Below are 25772 nucleotides of genomic sequence, written 5' to 3'. Positions count from 1 at the left end.
GTTGAATAATATAGATATATCACATTTTCTTTTACATTCATTCCTTAATGGACACTTAGTTTGTTTACATATTTTGGCTATTGTGAATAAGGCTACAATGTGCATAGGAGTGAACATACCTTTTTGAGATCATGATTTCAAATCCTTTGGATAAATACCCAGAAGTGGAATTGCTGGATCATATGATAGTTCTATTTTTAAGATTTTGAAGAATTTCCATACTGTTTTCAGTAGTAGCTGAACCAATTTACATTCCCAACAGTATACAAGGGTTCCTTTTTCTCTGAATCCTTGCCAACATTTGTTATTTTTATCTTTTCTATAAAAACAGACATAACAGGTGTGAGGTGATATCTCACTGTGGTTTTGATTGGCAGTTACCTGATGATCAGTGATGTTTCATGTACCTGTTGGCCATTTGTATGTCTTCTTTGCAAAATGTCTATTCAGGTCCTTTGCCCATTTTCTAATCAATTTATTTGATTTTTTTTTTTTCTACTGAGTTGTATGGGTTCTTTATATGTTTTGGATATTAATGCCTTAAAAGATATATGATTTGCAAATATTTCCTTTCCTCTTTTAGGTTGTCTTTTCATTTTATTGTTTCTTTTGCTGTGAAACAGCTTTTTAAAAAGTTTGATGTAGTTCCACATATTTATTTTTGCTTTTGTTGCTTATGGTTTTGGTGTCATATCCAGGAAATCCCTGCCAAGGCCAATGTCAAGGAGTGCTTTTCCTGTGTTTTCTTCTAGGAGTTTTATTGTTTCAGGTCTTATGTTTAAGTCTTTAGTTTATCTTCAGTTCATTTCTATGAGAGGTATAAGGTAGAGGTTTAATTTCATTTTTCTGCATGTGGTTATACAGCTTTCTCAGCACCATTTATTGAAGAGACTTTCTTTTCTACATTGAGTTTCTTGGCACCCTTGTCAAATATTAGTGAACTGTATCTGTGTGGTTTATTTCTGGACTCTTGATTCTGTTCCACTGGTCTCTCCATTTTTATGCCAGTACTATACTGTTTTTATCACTATAGCTTTGTAGTATAGTTTGAAATCTAGGAAGTGTGTTGCCATTAGTTTTGTTCTTTCTCAGGATTGCTTTGACTATTTAGGGTCTTTAACATTCCATAAGTTTTCCTACATTATGCTTCTATTTTTATTTAGGACTTTTCTTAATTTCTCTTTTGATAAGTTCTTTGAACCATTCGTTATTCAGGGGTATATTGTTTAATCTGCACATATATTTTTTTTAATTTTCCAGTTTTACTTCTGTTATTGATTTCTAGTTTTAACCATTGTGGTCAGAAAAGACTGACAGTCTTCTTAAAATTTCTAGGCTTTGTTTTGTGACCCAACATGTGCTCTGTACTGGATAATGTGCCATGTGCATTTGAGAATAATGTGAATGCTACTGTGGTTGAATAGAATATTCTGAATATGTCTGTTAGTTCCCTTTGGAACAATGTATGATTCAAGTCCAACATTTCCTTGTTGATTTTCTGTCTGGATGATCTATCAATTGTAGATAGTGGTTGTTGACTTCTACTATTACTATATTGTTGTCTTTTTCTCCCTTTAGAGCTGTTAGTATTTGCTTAATATATTTAGGTGCTCTGTTGTTGGGTGCATATATATTTGATTGTTATATCTTCTTGATGAATTGACCTCCTTAAATTACATCACTATCTTAGTCTCTTGTTACTGTTTTTTGGCTTAAAGTCTATTTTGCCTGATATAAATATAGCTACCCCTGCTCTCTTTTGGTTACCCCTTTCATGAAATATATTTTACTATCCTTTCACTTTGAGCCTCTGTGTGACCTTAAAGCTCAAGTGAGTCTCTTGTAGGCAGTGTAGTTGGGTCTGGTTTTATTGTCCATTAAGCCATTCTATGCTTTTTGATTTGAGAATTCAATACATTAATGTTTAGAGAATTATTGATAAATTCCATTGATGTGTGGGGCCTGAAGTATTTTTACATGGAAGCATTTTATGGAAGTAGCTCACCTTTTCCCTCTCTCTGTCTCAGATATTAAATCACAGGTGACTAAGTTGATGCTTCCTTTTTTTTAAATAAAGATTTTACTTATTTATTTTAGAGAGTAGAGAGAATGGGGGGAGGGGCAGAAGGAGAGGGAAGGAGACTATCTCAAGCAGACTCCCCACTGAATGCAGAGCCTGATATGGGGCTCGATCCCAGAACCCTGAGATCATGACCTGAGTCAAAATCAATAGTCGGTTATTCAACCGACTGAGCCACCCAGGCACCCCAGTGATGCTTCCTTTTGATTGTATTTACTCTGTACTTCAATTGCTGCAATCCTCTATGTGGACATATTTAGGAGTAGCTGCTTTTCATACTCTTGAACATTGGGCTTAATGTCACTAAGTGTCACCAAGTGCAAGAAACTGGGTCTCCTCACCCATAAACAGAAACATAAATACCTGCCTACCTTCATTACAGTCCTGCCATGGGAATAAAATGTGGTGGGAAGCACAGTCAGTTATAAAATACAAAGAATTAACAACTAAGGCAAACAATTACATAAAAATCACAAAATAAATATCTTTGCCCTAGAGATTCTTGCAGCTACATAAACAAAACAGATACAAACCAAAAACCAAAACAAACAAACAAACAAGAAAAACTCAGTTATTGGCTTTTACTGGGCCCTACCAGGTGAAAAATGCATTTTCTTGATGCCTCTACCTTATTAGAATCTCTGCAAACAGCATTCTCACAGCAGGTCATTGCAGTTCCTGATGTGACTAGCTCTTGGCATTGTCTGTTCAAGAACGTGCACCCACTGGCTTCTGGAAATAGCAGAGTCAAGGTCATGTTCCAGAATGTCCCAAACTTAACTTCCAATCACTGTCTTCTTTCATGGTTTTGGGTCTTGCAGTGATATCAGTTCAAAGCCTGCAAAATAGAGGCAAGAGTAGGAAGGTTGATGCCCAAAAGGCCTGAATCTTTTAGGGCCACAGGAGAGTTATGTAATGGAACCAGAGCAGACATAGTCTTGGGAAGAAAAGAAAATTTAGGTCAGGAGTGGGATGGCCAGAGCATTGGGCTTTGATAGTCAAGAGAACAATGCAGAAATACTGCCATCCTAAGTCCCAGAAGTTGAGCTGAAAAAGGCCACAAAGAAGATGTTGGGTTTTTCAGAGTGGTGGGAGATACCAGGAGCAATCTTGGAGATAACCTGCATTTTGCTGCTTTCACTTTTCCTCCAGTGTGTGGAAGAAGATGGAGCAGGTTACTGACCTAGCTCCCCAAGCCACTCAAAGGAACTAAGGGCTGATTGGAAAGAGCTGTTCCAATGGCAGTAAAGCAGTGTTATATGACAATGACCTGTCCCTATCTAAAATGTAGTATTTTGTTTATCATGAATTTTTCTTGCCATTAATTTTGATTTTTAAAAATATTGAGTTAAGATATTATTTGATTATTGAATTTTTGCTCCTGTACCCCCTTAAATTTTGCACCATTTTAATCCTGGCCCTTGGATAAAATTTGTGGGAATCAAGAAGTTCAAATTAGATTTAGTCAAATCAAATCAAATCAAATCAAATTTGGGACAAAACAAAAAGAAGCTAATTACTTACTGATTAGTTCAAGAGTAGGTCTTTTCAAAAGACAGTTGGATTCTGCTCACAAATCTATTTTGACTTGTTTTGTAGCATCTTTTACATGTATGGATTGTGTCAAGAGAGAGAATGAAGTTTATTGATCATGTCCTCCAACTATGAAACTCTGTGAAATTGCTGAAGGGAGCTCCTTTGCCAGTTAATAGTGGTGACAACAAAAGATCTCAGGTTTTATTACATGTGATTAACATGATCAACACAATGCACCTCTAAATCACCAAGTCATAGTGATAGGGCAGCTATTATTACATTTGAATTTTTTATGATTTTAAAATTAGACATAACTAAACATATAAAAGGGTGAAGTAGATGAACATTGGTGTCCTTCCTGATTTTAAAATTAAATAGCTCTTTTTTTATTGAAGTATAGTTGACACACAATGTTACATTAGTTTCAGGTGTATAATATCGTGATTCAACAACTCTATGCATTTTGCTATGCTCACCACAAGTGTAGCTACCATCTGTCACCATACAATGCTATTACAATATTAACTGTATTCCCTATGCTGTAACTTTTATCCCCATGATTATTCATTCCATAACTGGAAGTCTGTATATCCCATTACCCTTCAGTCATTTGCCCATCTTCCCCCCACACCCACTGGCTACCATCCGTTTGTTCTCTGTATTTATGGGTCTGTTTCTGCTTTTTGTTTGTTAATATGTTTTGTTCTTAGATTCCCCATATAAGTGAAATCATATGATAGTTTCTTTGTCTGACTTATTTCACTTAGCATAATACCCTTTGGTCCATAAATGTTGTCACCAATCTCAAGATCTCATTATTTTTTATGGTTCAGTAATATTCCATTACACACACACACACACACACACACACACACACGCACACACTATATCTTCTTTAGCCGTTCATATATTGATGGACACTTGGGTTGCTTCCATATTTTGGCTACTGTAAATAATGCTGCAGTAAATATAGGGGTGCATATAACTTTTCAAATTTTTTTTTTTTTTTGGCTGTTTGTTCTCTTTGGGTAAATACCCAGTAGTGGAATTACTGGATCATATGATATTTCTATTTTTAATTTTTCAGGGAACCTCCATACTGTTTTCAACAGGGACTATACCAATTTACATTCCCACCAATGGTGCACAAGGGTTCCTTTTTCTCTACATCCTTTCCATCACTTATTTTTTGTTTTCTTTTTGATTCTGGTCATTCTGAGAGGCGTAAGGTGATGTCTCATTTTGGTTTTTATTTGCATTTTCAGGATGATTAGTGATCAATATCTTTTCAGATGTCTGTTAGCCATCTGCATGTCTTCTTTGGAAAATGTCTATCTAGGTCCTCTGCTCATTTTTTAATTGGATTGTTTGGTTTTTTGGACTTGAGTTGTATAAGTTCTTTCCATAATTTGGATATTAAGCCCTTATTGGGTATATCATTTGCAAATATCTTCTCCTATTTAGTAGGTTGCCTTTTTGCTTTGGTGATGGTTTCCTTTGCTATGCAAAAGCTTTTTATTTTGGTGTAGTCCTAATAGTTTATTTTTGCTTTTGTTTCCCTTGCCTGGGGAGACATATCTAGAAAAATGTTGCTATGATCAATGTCAAAGAAATTTTTGCCTATGTTTTCTTGTAGGAGTTTTATGGATTTGTGCCTTATAGTTAGGTCTTTAATGCATTTTGAATTTATTTTTGTGTATGGTGTGAGAAGATGGTCCATTTTTATTCTTTTTCATGTAGCTGTCCAGTTTTTCTGCACTATTTATTGAAGACACTGTCTTTTCCCCAGTGTATATTCTTGCCTCCTTTGTCATAGATTAATTGACAACATAAGTGTGGGTTTATTTCTGGTCTTTATATTAAGTTCTATTGAGCTATGTGTTTATTTTGTTCCAGTACCATGTGTTTTGATTACTACAGCTTTGCTGAATATCTTGAAATCTGGGATTGTGATACCTCCAGCTTTGTTTTTCTTTCTCAACATTGCTTTGGCTATTTGAGGTCTTTCATGATTCCATAAAAATTTTAATATTATTTGTTCTAGTTCTGTGAAAAATGCTGTTGGTGTTTTGATTGGGATTGCATAGAATCTGTTGATTGCTTTGGGTAGTATGAACATTTTAATAATATTGATTCTCCCAATCCACGAGCATGGAATATCTTTCCATTATTTTGTGTTGTCTTCAACTTCTTTCATCAATGTTTTATAGTTTTCAGAGTATAGGTCTTTCATTTTCTTAGTTAAGTTTATTCCTAGGTATTTTATTATTTCTGGTGCATGTGAAAGGAGTTGTTTTCTTTATTTATCTTTCTGCTATTTCATTATTAATGTACACAAATGCAACCAAATTTTGTGTATTAATTATGTATCATGCAACTTTACTGATTCATTTATTACTTCTTTTTTTAAAAATTTCTTATTGTTACGTTAATCACCATACATTACATCATTAGTTTTTGATGTAGTGTTCCATGATTCATTGTTTGTGCATAACACCCAGTGCTCCATGCAGAACGTGCCCTCTTTAATACCCATCACCAGGCTAACCCATTCTCCCACCTCCCTCCCCTCTAGAACCCTCAGTTTGTTTTTCAGAGTCCATCATCTCTCATGATTTGTCTCTCCCTCCGATTTCCCCCCCTCATTCTTCCCCTCCTGCTATCTTCTTCTTTTTTTTTTTCTTAACATATATTGCATTATTTGTTTCAGAGGTACAGATCTGTGATTCAACAGTCTTGCACAATTCACAGCGCTCACCATAGCACATACCCTCCCCAATATCTATCACCCAGCCACCCCATCCCTCTCACCCCACCCCCCACTCCAGCAACCCTCAGTTTGTTTCCTGAGATTAAGAATTCCTCAAAACAGTGAGGTCATATGATACATGTCTTTCTCTGATTGACTTATTTCGCTCAGCATAACACCCTCCAGTTCCATCCACGTCATTGCAAATGGCAAGATCTCATTCCTTTTGATGGCTGCATAATATTCCATTGTATATGTATATACAACATCTTCTTTATCCATTCATCTGTCGATGGACATCTTGGCTCTTTCCACAGTTTGGCTATTGTGGACATTGCTGCTATAAACATCGGGGTGCACGTACCCCTTCGGATCCCTACATTTGTATCTTTGGGGTAAATACCCAGTAGTGAAATTGCTGGATCGTATGGTAGCTCTATTTTCAACTCTTTGAGGAACCGTCATACTGTTTTCCAGAGTGGTTGCACCAGCTTGCATTCCCACCAACAGTGCAGGAGGGTTCCCCTTTCTCCGCATCCCCGCCAACATCTGTCATTTCCTGACTTGTTAATTTTAGGCATTCTGACTGGTGTGAGGTGGTATCTCATTGAGGTTTTGATTTGGATTTCCCTGATGCCGAGCGATGTTGAGCACTTTTTCATGTGTCTATTGGCCATTTGGATGTCTTCTTTGGAAAAATGTCTGTTCATGTCTTCTGTCCATTTCTTGATTGGATCATTTGTTCTTTGGGTGTTGAGTTTGATAAGTTCTTTATAGATTTTGGATACTAGCCCTTTATCTGAGATGTCATTTGCAAATATCTTCTCCCATTCTGTCGGTTGTCTTTTGGTTTTGTTGACTGTTTCTTTTGCTGTGCAAAAGCTTTTTATTTTGATGAGGTCCCAATAGTTCATTTTTGCCCTTGCTTCCCTTGCCTTTGGCGAGTTTCTAGGAAGAAGTTGCTGCGGCTGAGGTCGAAGAGGTTGCTGCCTGTGATCTCCTTTAGGATTTAGGATTTTGATGGACTCCTGTCTCACATTGAGGTCTTTCAACCATTTTGAGTCTATTTTTGTGTGTGGTGTAAGGAAATGGTCCAGTTTCATTCTTCTGTATGTGTATTCTGTTGCTTTGGGATGGAATGTTCTGAATATGTCTGTGAAGTCCATTTGGTCCAGTGTGTCACTTAAAGTCTTTATTTCCTTGTTGATCTTTTGCTTAGATGATCTGTCCATTTCAGTGAGGGGGTGTTAAAGTCCCCCACTATTATTGTATTGTTGTCGATGTGTTTCTTTGCTTTTGTTATTAATTGCCTTATGTAATTGGCTGCTCCCGTGTTAGCGGCATAGATATTTACAATTGTTAGATCTTCTTGTTGGATAGACCCTTTAAGTAGGATATAGTGTCCTTCCTCAACTCTTATTAGAGTCTTTGGTTTAAAATCTAATTTGTGTGATATAAGGATTGTCACCCCAGCTTTCTTTTGATGTCCATTAGCATGGTAAATGGTTTTCCACCCCCTCACTTTCATTCTGGGGGTGTCTTTGGGTCTAAAATGAGTCTCTTGCAGACAGCATAGCCTTTGCTGGGGTAAGTAATCTGCTCAGGTTTGCTCTTGGGAGCTTTTGTTCCCTGCAAGCTTTCCGTACAGCTTTGGAGGACGAGAGTGAAATGGCGGACTCCCAATCTCTGCCCCAGAGGAGCCGAGAACTTGGGGCCGCAATCCTCAGTGCGCCCCCAGAGAAAAGCAGTCAGTCACTCCCATCTCCTTGGTCTCCAGTCACGCTCCGTGCTCACCCGGCCTGTGACCGAGCGTTTCTATCCCTGGCACACGACTCGGTGTGGAGTCTCCAATCCCAGCAGATCCCTGGGGTGTGCTCCTGCGCCGCTCCTCCTGGGGGAGGAAGGGGAGTCTCCCCGGATCTGCCGCTTGTTGGTCCCTGCTAGAGGAGCAGTGGCCCGACTGTGCCGCGGATCACAGTTTATGGCAACCCCAAGCTGAGAGCCCACTCCCTGGCTCCGTCTCTGCAGCTGGCTTCCCCACTCCAATACCCGGGGGCTCTGCCGCACTCAGGCACCCCCAGTCTTTCTGTGACCCTGAGGGTCCTGAGACCACACTGTCCTACAAGGGTTCCACCCCCCGCTTAGCCACTGGAGCGACGTCCCTCAGCGGAGCCGACTTCTAAAAGTTCCGATTTTGTCCTCCGCGGCTCTATCACTTGCCAGAAGCAGCCAACGGAGGCCCCCTCCCCCACCATCTATCTTCCCGAATATCGCCTCGGATTCACTTCTCCGCAAGTCCTACCTTCCAGAAAGTGGTCGCTTTTTCTTCGATCTCCTGTTGAGTTTGTAAGTGTTCATAATGGTTTGATCCCCATTCAGCTGAATTCCTGAGACCAGAATATTCCAGGTCTCCTACTCCTCTGCCATCTTGCTCCGCCCACCTCATTTATTACTTCTAATAGTTCTTTTGGTGGAATCTTTAGGGTTTTCTATATGCAGTATCATGTCCTCTGCAAATAGAGACTTACTTATTCCTTACAAATTTGAATACCTTTAATATCTTTTTTTGCCTAATTGCTGTGGCTAGAATTTCTAGTAATATGTTGAGTAAAAGTGGTGAGAGTGGGACATTCTTGTCTTATTCCGGATCTTAGAGGAAATTTGCTCAGTTTTTCACCATTGGGTATGATGTTATCTGTGGGTTTTTCATATATGACCTTTATTGCGTTGAGGTATATTCCCTCTAAACCCACTTTGTGGAGGGTTTTTATCATGAATGGCTGTTGTACTTTGTCAAATGCTTTTTCTTCTTCTAATGAGATGATTGTATGATTTTTATCCCTTGTTTTGTTAATGTGGTGTATCATATTGATTGATTTGTAAATATTGAACCATCACTGCATCCCCAGAATAAATCCCACTTGATCATGATGAATGATCCATTTCATATATTGTTGGATGTGATTTGCTGATATTTTGTTGAGGATTTTGCACGTATGTCCCTCAGAGATATTGACCTATAGGTTTCCTTTTTGTCGTGTGTTTATGTGGTTTTGGTATCAAGGTGATGCTGGCTGCAGTAGAGTGTATTTGAAGCTTTCCTTCTATTTTTTGGAAGTTTGAGGAGAATAGGTATTAACTCTTCCTTAAATGTTTGGTAAAATTCACCTGTGAATCCTTTTGGTCCTGGACTTTTATGCTTTGGTAGTTTTTTGATTACTGATTCAATTTCATGTGTGTTCAGATTTTCTATTTCTTCTTGATTCAGTTTTGATAGATTTTATGTTTCTAGGAATTTATGTGTTTTTTCTAGGTTGTCCAATTCGTTGGCATATAATTTTTCATAGTAGTTTCTTATAATTCTTTGTATTTCTGTGGTGTGAGTTGTTACTTCTCTTTCAATTCTGATTTCATTTTTTTGAGTCCTCTCTCTTTTTTTCTTGATGAGTATGGCTAAAGGTTTATCAATTTTGTTTATTGTTTCAAAGAACCAACCAGCTCTTTATTTCATTGGTCTTTTCTATCTTTTTAAATTATTTTTTCATTTATTTCTACTCTGATCTTTATTCTTTCCTAATCGGGGGGGGGGGGGTCCCAGGGCTTTCTCCACAGAGGGCATACTGGCAGGATAGCTGAAGCTGAGGTTGGTGCAGTCCATGTTGTCCTAAGGCACTTCATGCAGATGGTACCCTGGCAGGGTAGCTGGAGCAAGGCAGGGTAAGGGCTAGGCATCCCAGGGCACTCTGTGCAGGGGTTGCTCTTATGGGGTGTCTGGAGCTGAAGCAGATGTGAGCTGGGAGGTCCCAGGGTATTCTGAACTGGGGGTTTCCGGGCAAGCCATCTGTAGCCAAGGTGGCATGGGCCTAGTGTGTTCTCCAGGTGCTTAACACCTGTGTCATTTTGGCAAGATGGCTGGAGCTGTAGTGAGCACTGACCAGGGGTGTCCTGGTGCACAGTGTTTGGGCCACCTTGGTGGGATTGTTGAGGATGGTGTGGGCTAGGGTCATGGGGCTCACTGAGGTGATAGGCCAACTAGGGAACTTAGGTCTCTCTCCTGTCCATGCTATCAAGGTGGAAAGAGGATGCAAATTGTGGTGCTTGCCAACCCCACAAACTCAAGTAGAGTTCCAGGAGCTTCCCTGCCATGAGGCAGGATTCTGAGACTAATTCCTTTATATTCTAGTTGCTCTTTTAAACCACAGCTTTTTTTCTGTGCCCATGTTGTCCAGGGCTTTTATGAGCTAGGGAATCAGGGCTCACTGAAGCAGCTGACTAGCTGTGGCATCAGGACCCTGCTCTTGGCTATGCTATCAAGGTGGAGGGGATATGTAAATTGTGGTACTCACCAGTCCCTCTGACCTATAGAGTACCAGCAGCTCTCCCAGCATTTGGTGGAGTTCTAGGGCTGGATCTCTTAAATTCTAGTTGCTCTTTTAAACTGTAGCTTTCTCTCCCTATGATTCAGGACAGATGAATCTGCTCATGGTCCCTCAGTCCTATCCCTCCCCACTGTAACATCAGGGGTGGGGCTTTCCTTTGTTACCATGTTTCCATCTCTGTTGCAGTTCTCTGTATGGTCTTTCTGTCTTTCATTGTACAGAAGCCATTCAGCCAGTACGCAGTTCTTCAGGAGGAATTTATAAATAGGTATAGATTTGGTGTGAGCATGGAAGGAAGTGAGTTCAGGGTCTTCCTAAGTGGCCATCTGGGACTGGAACCATTCAAAATTTTTATTTTAGTGATTGTTAGGATAGGAGGGAACAGAAATGAGGACTTTAATATGAAAGAAGAGTTAAGAAATATGCTCTTTGGGTTTCTTATCAGTATTGCATTATAGATACTCTTTCTCTCCTGTTTTGTTTGGACTAACAAGCTATATTTTCACACTGGGTAGGAAACTAAGGCAGAAAATAAACAATTTACAGGACAAAGGGCTATGGTTGCTTATATTTCTAATAATATAATGCCATTTGAATAATGTTGCTGTTTATTTTCTGTTTGGTAGAGAACAAATTCTACCAGGCTTAAAATGAGGAGCTCTCTTTTTAATGCTAGATCTACCTCAGCAATTTTTTTTTTAGTCTAATACAGTTAATTTAATTAGTAACATAACTAATAATTTAATTAATACATACATTTCACCTTATATTTCTCATATCTTAAAAGGCAGAAAAAAGTCAAATACATAAAAATATTCAATGCTCTGTGAACAAACAAGGTGTAAGCCATGCCATGTTATCTAATTCTAAACCTGGTACAATCATTTTTTTAAAAAATTATTTATTTATTTATTTATTTATTTATTTATTTATTATGTTCAGTTAGCCACCATATAGTACATCATTATTCTGATGTTCCTACCTCCATACTTAAGAAAGCTCTTCCCCCTAGCTGCTCTCAGGATAGCTTCCTTGGCTCTAAGATTTGCAAGTTTTACTATTATATGCCAGGGTGTTGTTCTATTTTTATCGATCTTGGGAGGGGTCCTCTCTGCCTCTTGGACATAAATGCTTGTTTCCTTCCCCAGATTAGGGAAGTTCTCAGCTATGATTTGCTCAAACACACCTTCTACTCCTCTCTCTCTCTCCACCCCCTCATGGATCCCAGTAATTCTGACATTGGAACATTTCATGGCATCATTGATCTCTCTAAGTCTGTTCTCATGGGCTTCTAGCTGCCTATCCCTATCCTCCTTGGCTTCCTTCCTTCCTATCAGTTTATCTTCTATATCACTAATTCGTTCTTATGCCTCATTTACCCTGGATGTTAGAGTATCCAGTTTAGACTGCATCTCATTCATAGCATTTTTTAGTTCGGCCTGATTAGATCTCATTTATGCCCTTCGAGATTCTATATTATCACTAATGCTTTTCTCAAGCCTAGCTATTGACTTCATAATTGTTAGCCTGAATTCTATCTCTGACATTTCGCTTATATCCATAGCCATCTGTGGCAGAGGCCATTGTCTCTGGTTCTTCTCTTTGTTGGGAGTTCCTCCTCCTAGTCATTTTGTTGAGGGATGGTTGAGGAAGTGTACAGGGTCCAAATTATCAACCATGACCCAAGTAAGATCCACCCTAGGAAAATCTGGAGCAGTCGGAAGCCACCACCAAAAAAAACAAAGCCAAAACAAGAATAAAACTTAAAAATTTAAAAATTAAAAAAACATTAAAAATTTTAAAAAAAGAAAAAAAGGAGGGGCAAGGGGAAGGGGGGCTATAATCTCTCAGTGTGGACAAAGTAGGGTGTTTCAGTTGTTCCTGGGTGTATTTTGTTCTGTTTGTTAGAGGACACTACTTCCCAAAATTACAGGGAAAGTAAAACTTGTATATATATAAAGGTAAAATTGAATAGGGAAAAAAGGACTACAATGAAGCATATACTTATAAAAAAAATAGGTGTGAAAAAGTACAAGTTAAAAAGCTACTATGAAATATAAAGTGATGTATTAAACATCTGGTTGAAATGAGAAAAAAGGTAAAAAAAAAAAAAACAGAGAATAAGCATAAGAGAAAGAATAAAAAGAAAAAGAGACTTGTATCTGAAAAATAAACAAGCCATGAGGCAACGACTGGAGCTCAATATACTATTTTCCCCTGGTGTTGGGATTTTACAGTTTTATAGGGACCTTAGGGTTGTCGTCCTCTTGTTCTTCCAGCCTGTCTTCTGGGGAAGGGCCTGCTGCGGTTTCTCAGGCACCCCTGCTTGGGCGGAGTTGCCCTGCCCCCTGTCAGGAGGGTGGGATCAGTGGAAATTGGATTTTTGAGCTTTTGTTCTCTGGCGGCTTTCCGTGCATCCTTAAGGGTCAGAGCAAAAATGGTCACACCCAAACCTCTGGCCCAGAGCAGAGAAATTGCAGTCGGCTCTCTTCACTGTACCCTCCAGAACTAACAGTCTCCATTTTTGTGTGTGACCACAGTGACTCTCCCAGAGGTCTTCCCAGGGGCCCAGAAGTGCCCCTGCCCTTTGTGCTTCTAAAACCATGAGTCCCGAGCACCTACAGCTCTTGGATCCTGTCTGGGCGCTGCTCTAGAGCCCTTTCCTGGCCGCTACCACTCTGTGAGTTTTTGCCAGGTCCCTGGTGCAGGATGCTTTTGCGATCAGGTGTTACATCACTTTCCAGGAGCCAGTTTATGGAGGTGCCCTCTCCTTACTGTTTATCTTCTTTTTTTTTTTAAGATGATTTTTTTTTTTTTTGACAGAGAGAGACACAGTGAGAGAAGGGGAACACAAGCAGAGGGAGAGGCAGAGGAAGAAGCAGGCTCCCCCCACCCCCCAAGCAGGGAGCCCCATGCGGGGCTAGATCCCAGGACCCTGGGATCATGACCCCAGCTGAAGGCAGAGGCTTAACGACTGAGCCACCCAGGTGTCCCCCCTTCTGTTTATCTCCCTGAAGCTCCCTTCCTACTTTGTGACAGGCAGCGCTTTTCTGCTTCTAGCGATCCAGATATATATTCTCACATCTCAAGCTGATTTCATGGGTGCTCAGAATGGTTTGGTAGATATCCAGCTAAATTCAGGGGACCGGTTGAAACAGGGTCCCCTACTCCTCCGCCATCTTGCCTCCCCAAAAGCTACCTTAGCAAATTTTTAATGCTAGGTAATTATAAACCTCCTTAGGTATCACATTATAATTTCCAAGGTGAGTTTTTTATTTCTACAATGATTATTGGTACTGTAATTTACTTAAGTTTTTTTTTTTTCTTTTAGCTTCTAGAGGTGGTCCATTTGCTTGTTATGATGAAGTAAATACAAGAGGAGATAGATATGGAAACTGTGGTCGAGACTTTTGTAGTTATCCGTATGTATTTAGAAATTTATAATTTCGTTTGGGATGTAGGTTATATATTGCTAAGATCCTAGAATATATGGCAATTTATAACAGGTTTCTTTGTTTCATGATCTGAACTGAACAATATTACTCATTGCCTACAAATGGCATGTGTTCAGTGCCTATAATGTTACAACAATGATATTTGTAGTGAGATTTATTCTATTTTACTAAAGAAAGAATTGAAGACTGATGATAATTTGCTCAAATTTCAGAAGCTAATATAAGACAGACCAGGGCTGTCAGATTGCAGATATCATTAATTTTTCTCTTGGCACATAATCTCACAGAACAAAAAGAGCCACTTCGTACATAAATCAGTGTGCTCAAAAAGTTTTCTGAGAGAATATTGTTGAGACCTGGAGTTAAATTAGTAAGATACTTTTTTTTTTAACTTACACATATTAGCAATCTATGTTATTTTAGTAAATAAGAGAATTTTTTTCTGCCTTATGCTTCTAGTAATCTTCTATGTGGAAAATTAGTTTGTGCCTGGCCACACAAAGCATTAATATCACGTGCAAATTTATCTGTGATTTACACACATGTCCGAGAAGAAATGTGTGTAACTACATTTCGAATCACAGACAAGAAACCTAAAAATACATGGACAACATTTCAAACACCTGAAGATAGAGATGATACATTTGTACAAGATGGCACTGTGTGTGGTCCTGCTATGGTAATTAGAACTACAAAATTTCAAGTGTTTTACAAATTGTTTTTTATAGTTATACTCATTTTGACAATATACTAAGCAATTCATTTTTAAACAGCCTTGTTAAAATAATAGTCACCCATGATATATACAATTCATTGCTCTTGGTTAATGTATGGAATTGTATAACCACCACCATATCCAGTTTTAGAACATACCATTACTCTTGCCCATAAGCAACATATCCAATTTTCCCAATTACTAACATCTAACAATAATATGGTACATTTGTTATAGTCAATGAACTAATAATGTTCATACATTATATTAAATAAATTCCATACTTCATTCAGATTTATTTTACCTAATGTTTTTCCCAGGATTCCACCCAGAATACCACATTACATTTATTCATTATGTATTCATAGGCTTCTCTTGACAGTGATGGCCTTGACATTTTCGAGAACTGGTCAGGTATTCTGTAGTATGTCCCTCAAATTAAGATTTGTCTGATGTTTCTCTTATGACTAGTCTGGGTTTATGTATTCTTGGGAGGAAGACCTCAGAGGTAAAGTATCTTTCATCATATCATTATCAAGTGTTGATGTTAACCTTGATCACCTGCCTGAGGTAATATTTGTCAAATTTCTCACTGTTAAGTTACTCTTTATTTCCCTTTCCATACTGTATTTCCTTGAAAGAAGTTACTGTGCATAGCCCATACTTAAGGAGTAGGAAGTTATGTTTCACCTTCTTGGGGGCTCAGTAGTTACATAAATTATTTTGAATTCCTCTGCACCAAAGGTTTGTCTGTTCTCCATTTATTTATTCAGTCATTTATTTGTAACAGTATAGACTCATGGATATTTATGTTATGGTCTGGGTTATAATCCAGTACTACTTTATTGATTTCATTGTTCAAGTTTTTCTAGCTTTGGCCATTGGGAGTTCTTTCCGTTGACTCCTGTCTCTTTGACAAACTCTTAACATTGTGAGATTTTTTTTTTCTTTTTGAGTGCTTCCTTACTTTCCAGAATCACAAAATGTTCTACATTCAGATTGAATGTTTCCTGCCCCAGTTCCTAAAATCAGCCATTTTCCAAGGAACCCTGGTTCATTTGAATGGGAAATGATATTTAGAAACCAAGATCTAGGTATTAATTTTGCTTTTTCCTATTGGGAGTGTCACTTCTGGCCCCATCAGCAGACAGAGCTAGGAAATGTATATCTATATCTATATATGATTCATACATATGAAAACATAGATATATATACATGAATATATGCATATATGTATAAATGTATGTATATTCACTCATATTTTATATATATATATATATTTCTGTATCTACTTGTCTACATTAAAAAGCGTGAGGTCAAAATTACACTTTCAAATGGAATTCATAATATAGGGTTCATTCTAGCCTTCTATCTTTTCATATTTGTGACAGTTTTCTTTGATAGTGATATACTTTGACACTTTCTTTGACAGTGATATATATGAATTCTATCCTTGGATGTCTTTGGAATACACATTAACCTATCTCAGAATTGCTAGCTCATTCTACTATGAAATTCTTTTTGCCCTTAGCCTGAAGTGTATGTAAAAATATTTTATTCAAGAATTATTTGGGTTAATTCATTTTTCCTCCTTAACGTGGTTAGATTATTCATTTGAAAAACAGTAAGCTTTTTGGATTTCTCCCTGTCCTGTTCATTTTATTTTATTTTAGTTTCTGATATGTGAAATATAAAATGATTTTTAAGATTCAAAACTGTAGGGGCACCTGGGTGGCTCAGTCGGTTAAGTGCCCAACTCTTGATTTTAGTTCAGGTTGTGATCTCAGGTTTGTGAGATTGAGCCTCAAGACTGGTTCTGTGCTCAGCACAAGTCTGCTTGTGTCTTTCCCTCTGCTCCTACCCTCCCCCCCACACCTACGCACGTGTTCTCTCTCTCTCAAATAAATAAAATCTTTAAAAATTTTTTTAAAAAGATTCAAAACTATATATGGTTGTACTCAGAGAATCATCATTTTTTATCCTTCTACTCCATTCCCATCCCTGCAAACCTATCCATTCTCATTACTCTCCCCTACTCCCAATAGAGAAACAATTAGTTTTTATTATTAGTTTCTATTATTTTAGTTTTTATTTAGTTTTAGTTATCTTACCTTTTATTTTTTGCACAATGGGGCAGATATGTACATTTTTTATATCTCCTTTGGTAAAAAGTAGTATACATGCTATAAATGCTTTTGCACCTTTTTTTTGCTTAAACATTTTGTGGTAATTAATTTACATCAGTTCTAGAGTGCTTCCTTATTATTTTATATTTTCTGGCTGAATTTTGTTTATTAAAATTAATGCAATTTTTCCATTATGAAATAATACATACACATCAAAAATGACTTGAAAATACAGAAAAGGAAAAAAATCATTCATAGTACCATCACCTAGAGATAAATTCTCTTTATATTTCAGAACACATATTTCCAGTATTTTTAGTGTTTATAACATTTTTTCACTGTTTTAATATTACAAAATTAATAGAAATATAAATTATAAATGTAATATATCTTTGAATAATTTTTGAAATGGAGAAAAGAAGGAAAACCATTACACAGAATTCACTTACCCAGGATTAGCCACAGTTATTGGTGGTCTTTTTTTTTCTTTAATTAAACTTTTAATTTTGAAATAATTATACTTTAATGGAAAGTAAAATAGGTTAGAGAGGTCCTGTCTATCCTACACCCAGATTGTCTTAATATCTTTAACCTGTAAAATATAAAAAACAGGATATTGACTTTGGTAGAAACCTTATTTAGATTTCATCTCTTTTTACAAGAATGTGTATGTGTGTGTGTGTTGTGTGTGTGTAGTTCTGTGCAATTATATAACATGTGTATATTCATGAAACCACCATCACAATCAAAATACAGAACTGTTCCATCACCAAAATGGACCTCTATCATGGCTTCATTTTGTAGTCATACCTTTCCTCTGTAGACCTATGCTGTGTTCTAATCAGTTCTCTATCTCTATAATTCTGTCATTTGGAGAATGTTATAATAATAGAATTATGTAATAACCTCTAGAGATTAGTTTTTGTCACCCAGCGTAATATCCTTTGGATCTATCTAGAAAGCCACATGTTGTCCAATAGTTCATATTTAGTGCTGAGTAATATACCATTGTATGCATATACCACAGTTTGCCTAACCATTCTTTCTTTTTTTTTCAGTGTCATTTTTTATATTTATTTTTATTTTTTTATTATGTTCAGTTAGCCAACTACATCATTAGTTTTTGATGTAGTGTTCAACGATTCATTAGTTGCATATAATACCCAGTGCTCATCACAACACGTGCCCTATTTAATACCCATCACCCGGCTATGCCATCCCCCACCCCCCTCCCCTCTGAAACCCTCAGTTTGTTTCCCAGGTCCAGATTCTCTCATGGTTTGTCTCCCTCACTGATTTCTTCCCCTTCAGTTTTCTCTCCCTTCCCCCTATGGTCCTCCGTACTATCCCTTATGTTCCACATATGAGTGAAACCATATGATAATTATCTTTCTCTGCTTGACTTATTTCAGTTAGTATAATCCCCTCCAGTTCCATCCATGTTGATGCAAATGGTGGGTATTCATCCTTTCTGATGGCTGAGTAGTATTCCATTATATATATGTACCACTTCTTTATCCATTCATCCGTTGAAGGACATCTCAGCTCCTTCCACAGTTTGGCTATTGTGGACATTGCTGCTATGAACACTGGGGTGCATGTGCCCTTTCTTTTCACTACATCTGTATCTTTGGGGTAAATACCTACTAGTGCAATTGGTGGGTCGTAGGGTAGCTCTATTTTTAACGTCTTGAGGAACCTCCATACTGTTGTCCAAAGTGGCTCTACCAGCTTGCATTCCAACCAACAGTGTAAGAGTGTTCCCTTTCTCCACATCCTCTCCAACATTTGTTGTTTCCTGCCTTGTTAATTTTTGCCATTCTAACTGGTGTAAGGTGGCATCTCATTGTGGTTTTGATTTGTATTTTCCTGATGGCTAGTGATGAACATTTTTTCATGTTTCTGTTAGCCATTTGTATGTCTTCTTTGGAGAAGTGTCTGTTCATGTCTTCTGCCCAGTTTTTGACTGGATTATTTGCTTTTTGGGTGTTGAATTTGAGAAGTTCTTTATAGATCTTGGATACCAGCCCTTTATCTGTAATGTCATTTTTAAATATCTCCTCCCATTCCATGGGTTGCCTCTTAGTTTTGTTGACCATTTCCTTTGCTGTTCAGAAGCTTTTTATCTTGATGAAGTTCCAAAGTTCATTTTTGCTTTTGTTTCCCTGGCCTTTGGAGACGTGTCTTGAAAGAAGTTGCTGTGGCTGATGTTGAACAGGTTGCTGCCTATGTTCTCCTCTAGGATTTTGATGGATTCCTGTCTCACCTTGAGGTTTTTCATCCATTTTGGGTTTAACTTTGTGTATGGTGTAAGAGAATGTTTCATTCTTCTGCTTTTGGCTATCCAATTTTCCGAGCACCATTTATTGAAGAGACTGTCTTTTTTCCATTGCATATTTTTTCCTGATTTGTCAAAGATTAGTTGACCATAGAGTTGAGGGTCCATTTCTGGAGTCTCTATTTTGTTCCATTGATCTATATGTCTGTTTTTGTGCCAATACTATGCTGTCTTGATGATCACAGCTTTGTAATATATCTTGAAGTCAGGCAACATGATGCCCCCAGCTTTTTTTTTTTTTTTTCAACATTCCCCTGGTGATTCAGGGTCTTTTCTGGTTCCATACAAATTTTAGGATTGTTCATTCCAGCTCTGTGAAAAATGGCAATGGTATTTTGGTAGGGATGGCATTGAAAGTATAGATTGCTCTGGGCAGCATAGACATTTTAACAATGTTTGTTCTTCCAATCCATGAGCATGGAATGTTTTTCCATTTTTTGGGTTCCTCAATTTCTTTCATAAATCTTCTGTAGTTTTTAGAGTATAAATCCTTTACCTCTTTGGTTAGGTTTATTCCTAGGTATCTTATGGTTTTTGGTGCTATTGTAAATGGAATTGCTTCCTTAATTTCTCTTTCTTCAGTTACATTGTTAATGTATAGAAATGCAACTGATTTCTGTGCATTGATTTTGTATCCTGCCACATTGCTGAATTGCTGTATGAGTTCTAGTAATTTGCGGGTGGAGTCTTTTGGGTTATGTCATCTGTGAAGAGAGATAGTTTGACTTCTTTGCCAATTTGAATGCCTTTTATATCTTTTTGTTGTCTGATTGCCTTCTAGTACTATGTTGAACACAGTGGTGAGATTGGGCATCCCTGTCGTGTTCCTGACCCTAAGGAAAAAGCTGAGAGCTTTTGAGAATTGAGAGTGGGATATTTGCTGTGGGCTTTTCATAGATGGTTTTTATGAAATTGAGGAATGTTCCCTCTATGCCTATACTCTGAAGCATTTTAATCAGGAAAGGATGCTGTATTTTGTTAAATGCTTTTTCTGCATCAATTGAGAGGATCATATGGTTCTTGTCTTTTCTTTTATTAATGTGCTCTATCACGTTGATTGATTTGTGAATGTTGAACCACCCTTGCATCCAGGAATAAATCCCACCAGGTCGTGATGGATAATCCTTTTAATATACTGTTGGATCCTATTGGCTAGGACCTTGGTGAGTATTTTGGCATCCATGTTCATCAGGGATATTGGTCTGTAATTCTCCTTTTTGATGGGGCCTTTGCCTGGTTTGGGGATCAGGGTAATGCTGGCCTCATAGAATGAGTTTGGAAGTTTTCCTTCTGTTTCTATTTTTTGAAACAGCTTCAATAGAACAGGTATTATTTCTTCTTTAAATATTTGGTAGAATTCCCCTGCAAAGCCATCTGGCCCTGGACTCTTGTTTTTTGGGAGGTTTTTGATTACTGCTTCAATTTCGTTATTGTTATTGGTCTATTCTGATTGTCTGTTTCTTCCTGTTTCAGTCTTAGTAGTTCATAAGTTTCCAGGAAGGCATCCATTTCTTCCAGGTTGTTTAATTTGTTGGCATATAGTTGCTGGTAATAATTTCTAATAATTTTTTCTATTTTCTTGGTGTTAGTCATGTTCTCTTCCCTTTCATTCATGATTTTATTGATTTGGGTCCTTTCCCTTTTCTTTTGGATAAGTCTGGCCAGTGGTTTATCGATCTTATTAATTCTTTCAAAGAACCAACGTCTAGTTTTGTTGATCTGTTCTACTGCTTTTCTGGTTTCTATTTCATTGATCTCTGCCCTTATCTTTCTTATTTCTCTTCTCCCGCTTGGTTAGGTTTTATTTGCTGTTCTTTCTCCAGTTCCTTTAGGTGTAAGGTTAACTTGTGCAGTTGGGATTTTTCTACTTTTTTGAGGGAGGCTTGGATGGCTATGTATTTCCTCCTTAGGACTGCCTTCGCAGTATCCCATAGGTTTTAGACCGATGTGTTTTCATTCTCATTGATTTCCATGAATTTTTTAAGTTCCTTGAATTGCTTAAGTTCTTTAATTTCCTGGTTGACCCAATCATTCTTTAGCAGGATGCTCTTTAACTTCCAAGTGTTTGAGTTCCTTCCAATTTTTTTCTTGTGATTGAGTTCCAGTTTCAAAGCATTGTGGTCTGATAACATGTTGGGAATAATCTCAATCTTTTGGTATTGGTTGAGACCTGATTTGTGACCCAGTATGTGGTCTATTCTGGAGAAAGTCCCATGTGCACTCAAGAAGAATGAGTATTCTGTTGTTTTAGGATGGAATGTTCTGTATATATCTACAAAGTCCATCTGGTCCAATATGTCATTCAAAGCTCTTGTACCTTTGTTGATCTTCTGCTTAGATGATCTGTCCATTGCTGAGAGTGGAGTGTTGAGGTCTCCTACTATTAATGTATTATTATCAGTATGATTCTTTATTTTGATTAACAGTTGGTTTATGTAGTTGGCTGCTCCCATGATGGGGGCATAGATATTTACAATTGTTAGGTCTTCTTGTTGGATAGACCCTTTAAGCATAATATAGTGTCCCTCTACATCTCTTACTATGGTCTTTGGTTTAAAATCTAATTTGTCTGATATGAGGATTGCTACCCCAGCTTTCTTTTGTGGTCCGTGGGCATGATAAATTTTTCTCTTCCCCTCACTTTCAATCTGGAGGTGTCTTTAGGTTCAAAATGAGTCTCTTGTAGACAGCATATGGATGGGTCCTGCTTTTTTATCCAATCTGAAACCCCGTGTCTTTTGATGGGAACATTTAGCCCATTTGCATTTAGAGTGACTATTGAGAGATATGAATTTAGTGCCATTTTATTGCCTGTAAAGTCCCTGTTTCTATAGATTTTCTGTTTCTTTCTGTTCTATGTGACTCTGGGAGTCTCTCTTTGCTTACAGAATTCCCCTTAATATTTCTTTCAGGGCTGGTGTGGTGGTCACATATTCTTTCGGTTTCTGCCAGTCCTGGAAGCTCTTTATCTCTCCATCCATTCTGAATGACAGCCTTGCTGGATAAAGTATTCTTGGCTGCAAGTTCTTGTCATTTAGTACCCTGAATATGTCTTGCCAGCCCTTTCTGGCTTGCCAGGTCTCAGTGGACAGGTCTGATGTTATTTTGATGTTCCTTCCTCCATATGTAAGGAACTCCTTCTCCCTGGCTATTCTCAGGATTGTTTCCTTGGCTGTAAAATATGCAAGCTTCACTATTATATGTTGGGGTGTTGATCTATTTTTATTGATTTTGGGAGGGGTCCTCTTGGCCTCCTGGACTCAAATGCTTGTTTCCTTCCCCAGATTAGGGAAGTTCTCAGCTATAATTTGCTCAAATATACCTTCTAGCCCCCCCCCATACCCTTGAGGATCCTAATATTCCTGACATTGAAATGTCTCATGGCATCATTAATCTCTGCAATCCTTTCTCATTTGCTACTAGCAGCCTACCTCTGTTTTCCTCCACTTCCTTTTTTTCCATTAGATTGTCTTCTAGATCACTAATTCTCTCTTCTGCCCTTTTACCTTGGTTGTTAGAGTGTCCAGTTTAGACTGCATCTCATTCATAGCATTTTTTAGTTCAGCCTGATCAGATCTCATTTCTGCCATTAGAGATTCTATATTGTCGTTAATGTTTTTTTTCAGGCCTAGCTATTGACTTCATGATTGCTATCCTGAATTCTGTCTCTTGACATTTCACTTATATCCATATCCATTAGATCTGTGGCAGAGGCCATTGTCTCTGGTTCTTTTCTTTGTTGGGAGTTCTTCCTCCTAGTCGTTCTGTTGAGGGATGGTTGAGGGAGTGTACAGAGTCCAAAATATCAACCACGACCCAAGTGAGATGCACCCTAGGAAAATCTGGAGCAGTCAGGAGCCACTACAGAGAAAACAAAGCCAAAATTAAACACAAGAATAAAATTTATAAAATTAAAAAAATTTTAAAAAGGGGGGGCGAGGGGAAGGTGGACTATAATCTTTCAGTGTGGACAGAGCAGGATGTTTCAGTTGTTTCTGGGTGTATTTTGTTCTGTTTGTTAGAAGACACTACAAGGAAATTAAAACTTACAAGGAAAGTAAAACTTGTATATTTGAAAAGGTAAAATTGAATAGTGAGAAAAGGACTAAAATGAAGCATATATTTATAAAAAAATAGGTGTGAAAAGGCACTACAATAAATCATATATCTATAAAAATATAGGTGTGAAAAAGCATTGAAATATAGGTGTGAAAAAATATAGGTGTGAAAAAATAAAAAAAAATTGAGATGTGAAAAAGCACAAGTGAATAGTGAAAAAAACTACAATAAAGCATAAATCGATAAAAAAATAGGTGTGAAAAATCACAAGTGAATAGTGAAAAAAGGACTACAATAAAGCATATATCTATAAAAAATATAGGTGTGAAAAAGCACAAAAATAGGTGTGGAAAATTATAGGTGTGAAAAAGCACAAGTGAATAGTGAAAAAAGGACTACAGTAAAGAATGTATCCATAAAAAATATAGGTGTGAAAATGCACGACAATATAGGTGTAAAACGGTACTATGGAATATAAGTTGATATACTAAGCATCTAGTTGAGAAAAAGGTAAAAAGAAAAAAGAGAAAAAGCAGAAGAGAAAGAGTAAAAAGAGAGAGTATCATTTGAAAAACAAAGAAGCTGTGAGGCAATGCCTGGAGCTCAATATGCAATTTTCCCCTGGCGTTGGGATTTTAGTCCTGTATGATCCATAGGGTTGTCCTCCTCTTGTTCTTCCAGCCTGTCTTCTGGGGGAGGGGCCTTTCACGCTGTTTCTCAGGTAACCCCTTTTGGGGGGTTGAGCTCAGTGGGAACCAGACATCTGTGCTTTTGTTCCCTGGTGGGGGCTTTCCAAGCTTCTTCTGAAGATTAGAGCAAAAATGGCCACACTCAGACCTCTGGCCCCCAGCCGAGAAATTGCAGCCTGCTCTCTTTCACTAAATCCTCCAGGACAGTCTCCGTTTCCGTGTGCGATGCGGAAAACCGCAGCCTCCTGTGGTGCACACCCTCAGTGACTCATATTCGGCTCTTTTCACTGTACCCTCCAGGATAAACAGTCTCAGTTTCAGTGTGCACCGCAGAAAACCTCAGCCTCTCACAGTGCACGCCCACAGTGACTCAGAGGTCGTCCCAGGAGCCTGGGAGAATCTCTGCCCTTTAGGCTTCTAAAACTGCCAGCGGCCCCAGGCTTGCGTGCACCTGCAGCCCCTGGGTCTTGTCCCGGCGCTGCTCTAGAGCCCTTTCCTGGCTGCTATTGCTGTGTGAGTTTTTGCCTGGTCGTAGGTGCAGGCTCCTGATTTTTTCAGGCTGCCCAAGAGAAAAGCGATTCTCAACTGGCCTGGCTTGCAGTTTATGGCGATCTGAGCTGAGAAACCCTTCCTGGACTTGCTGACCTTAAATGCTTCCTGGCTCCCCTGCTTGGGCACTCTGCCAGTCCAAGAAGCCCCCTTGGCTCTGAGGCTTCTTGTATCCCGAGACCACAATGCTCTACCTATATTTCTGCCTTTTCATTTCCAGAGCCCCTTTCAGAGAGGAATGTCTCTCTCTGGAGCAGATTTCTAAAGGTTCCAATTTTGCACTCTGGTGTTCTATCACTTTTCAGGCCCCAGCTTATGGAGGCTCCCTCCCCCTTCTGGTAATCTGATAACTCCCAACAGATTCAGGACTCCACCCTTCCTACCTCACAAAAAGCCCTGCTTTTCTGCTTGTAGAGATCCAGATATATATTCTTATATCTCAGGATGATTTCATGGATGTTCAGAGTGGTTTGGTAGATATCCAGCTAAATTCAAGGGACCAGTTGAAACAGGGTACCCCACTCTTCCACCATCTTGCCTTCCTCCCTAGCCATTCATTCTTAACCTTTAAGAGTATTTGGGGGCCACCTGGGTGGTTCACTTGGTTAAGTGCCTGACTCTTGATTTTGGTTCAGGTCATGGTCTCAGGATCCTGGGATCAAGCCCCACATCAGGATCTGTGCTCAGCAGGGAGTCTGCTAGAGAATTCTCAATCTCCCTTTCCCTTTGCCCCATGCCCCATTCTCACATGCACTCTCTCTCAAATAAATAAATCTTTTAAAAAAAGTATTTGGGTTGTTTCAGTTTTCAGCTGTTACACATAAAGTTACTATTGACATTTGTGTGGAGGTTTTTGTGTGGACATAACTTTTCATTTCCCTGGAATGCAGTTGCTGAGCCCTGTGGACTATGTATATTTAATTTCTTAAGGGATTGGAAATCTATTTTCCAGAATGGCTGTACTTCTTTACATCCCCATCAGCAATATATGACATATCCAGTTTCTCTGCATCTTCACCAGCATTTGGTGTTATCAGTAATTTTTATTTTAGCCATTCTAATAGGTAGATAGTGATATCTCATTGTGGATTTAACTT

General features: G+C 38.2%; 1 protein-coding gene across 1 annotated transcript in view; it reads left to right on the top strand.

Annotated features, from left to right (window-relative positions):
* Nucleotides 1–25772, top strand: part of LOC118552477 (disintegrin and metalloproteinase domain-containing protein 5-like) — a 163394-nt gene that overhangs the window by 97208 nt on the left and 40414 nt on the right. The window contains exons 11-12 of the mRNA XM_036118922.2: nt 14076–14166; nt 14659–14878. Of these exons, the coding sequence (XP_035974815.2) occupies nt 14076–14166; nt 14659–14878 (311 nt within the window). The remainder of the gene's footprint in view (nt 1–14075; nt 14167–14658; nt 14879–25772) is intronic.

This window comes from Halichoerus grypus, chromosome 3 (assembly GCF_964656455.1).
Source record: "Halichoerus grypus chromosome 3, mHalGry1.hap1.1, whole genome shotgun sequence".
Taxonomy (NCBI): domain Eukaryota; kingdom Metazoa; phylum Chordata; class Mammalia; order Carnivora; family Phocidae; genus Halichoerus; species Halichoerus grypus.
The sequence above is the reverse complement of the archived record's forward strand: the minus strand, read 5'-3'. Positions and strand labels throughout refer to the sequence as shown.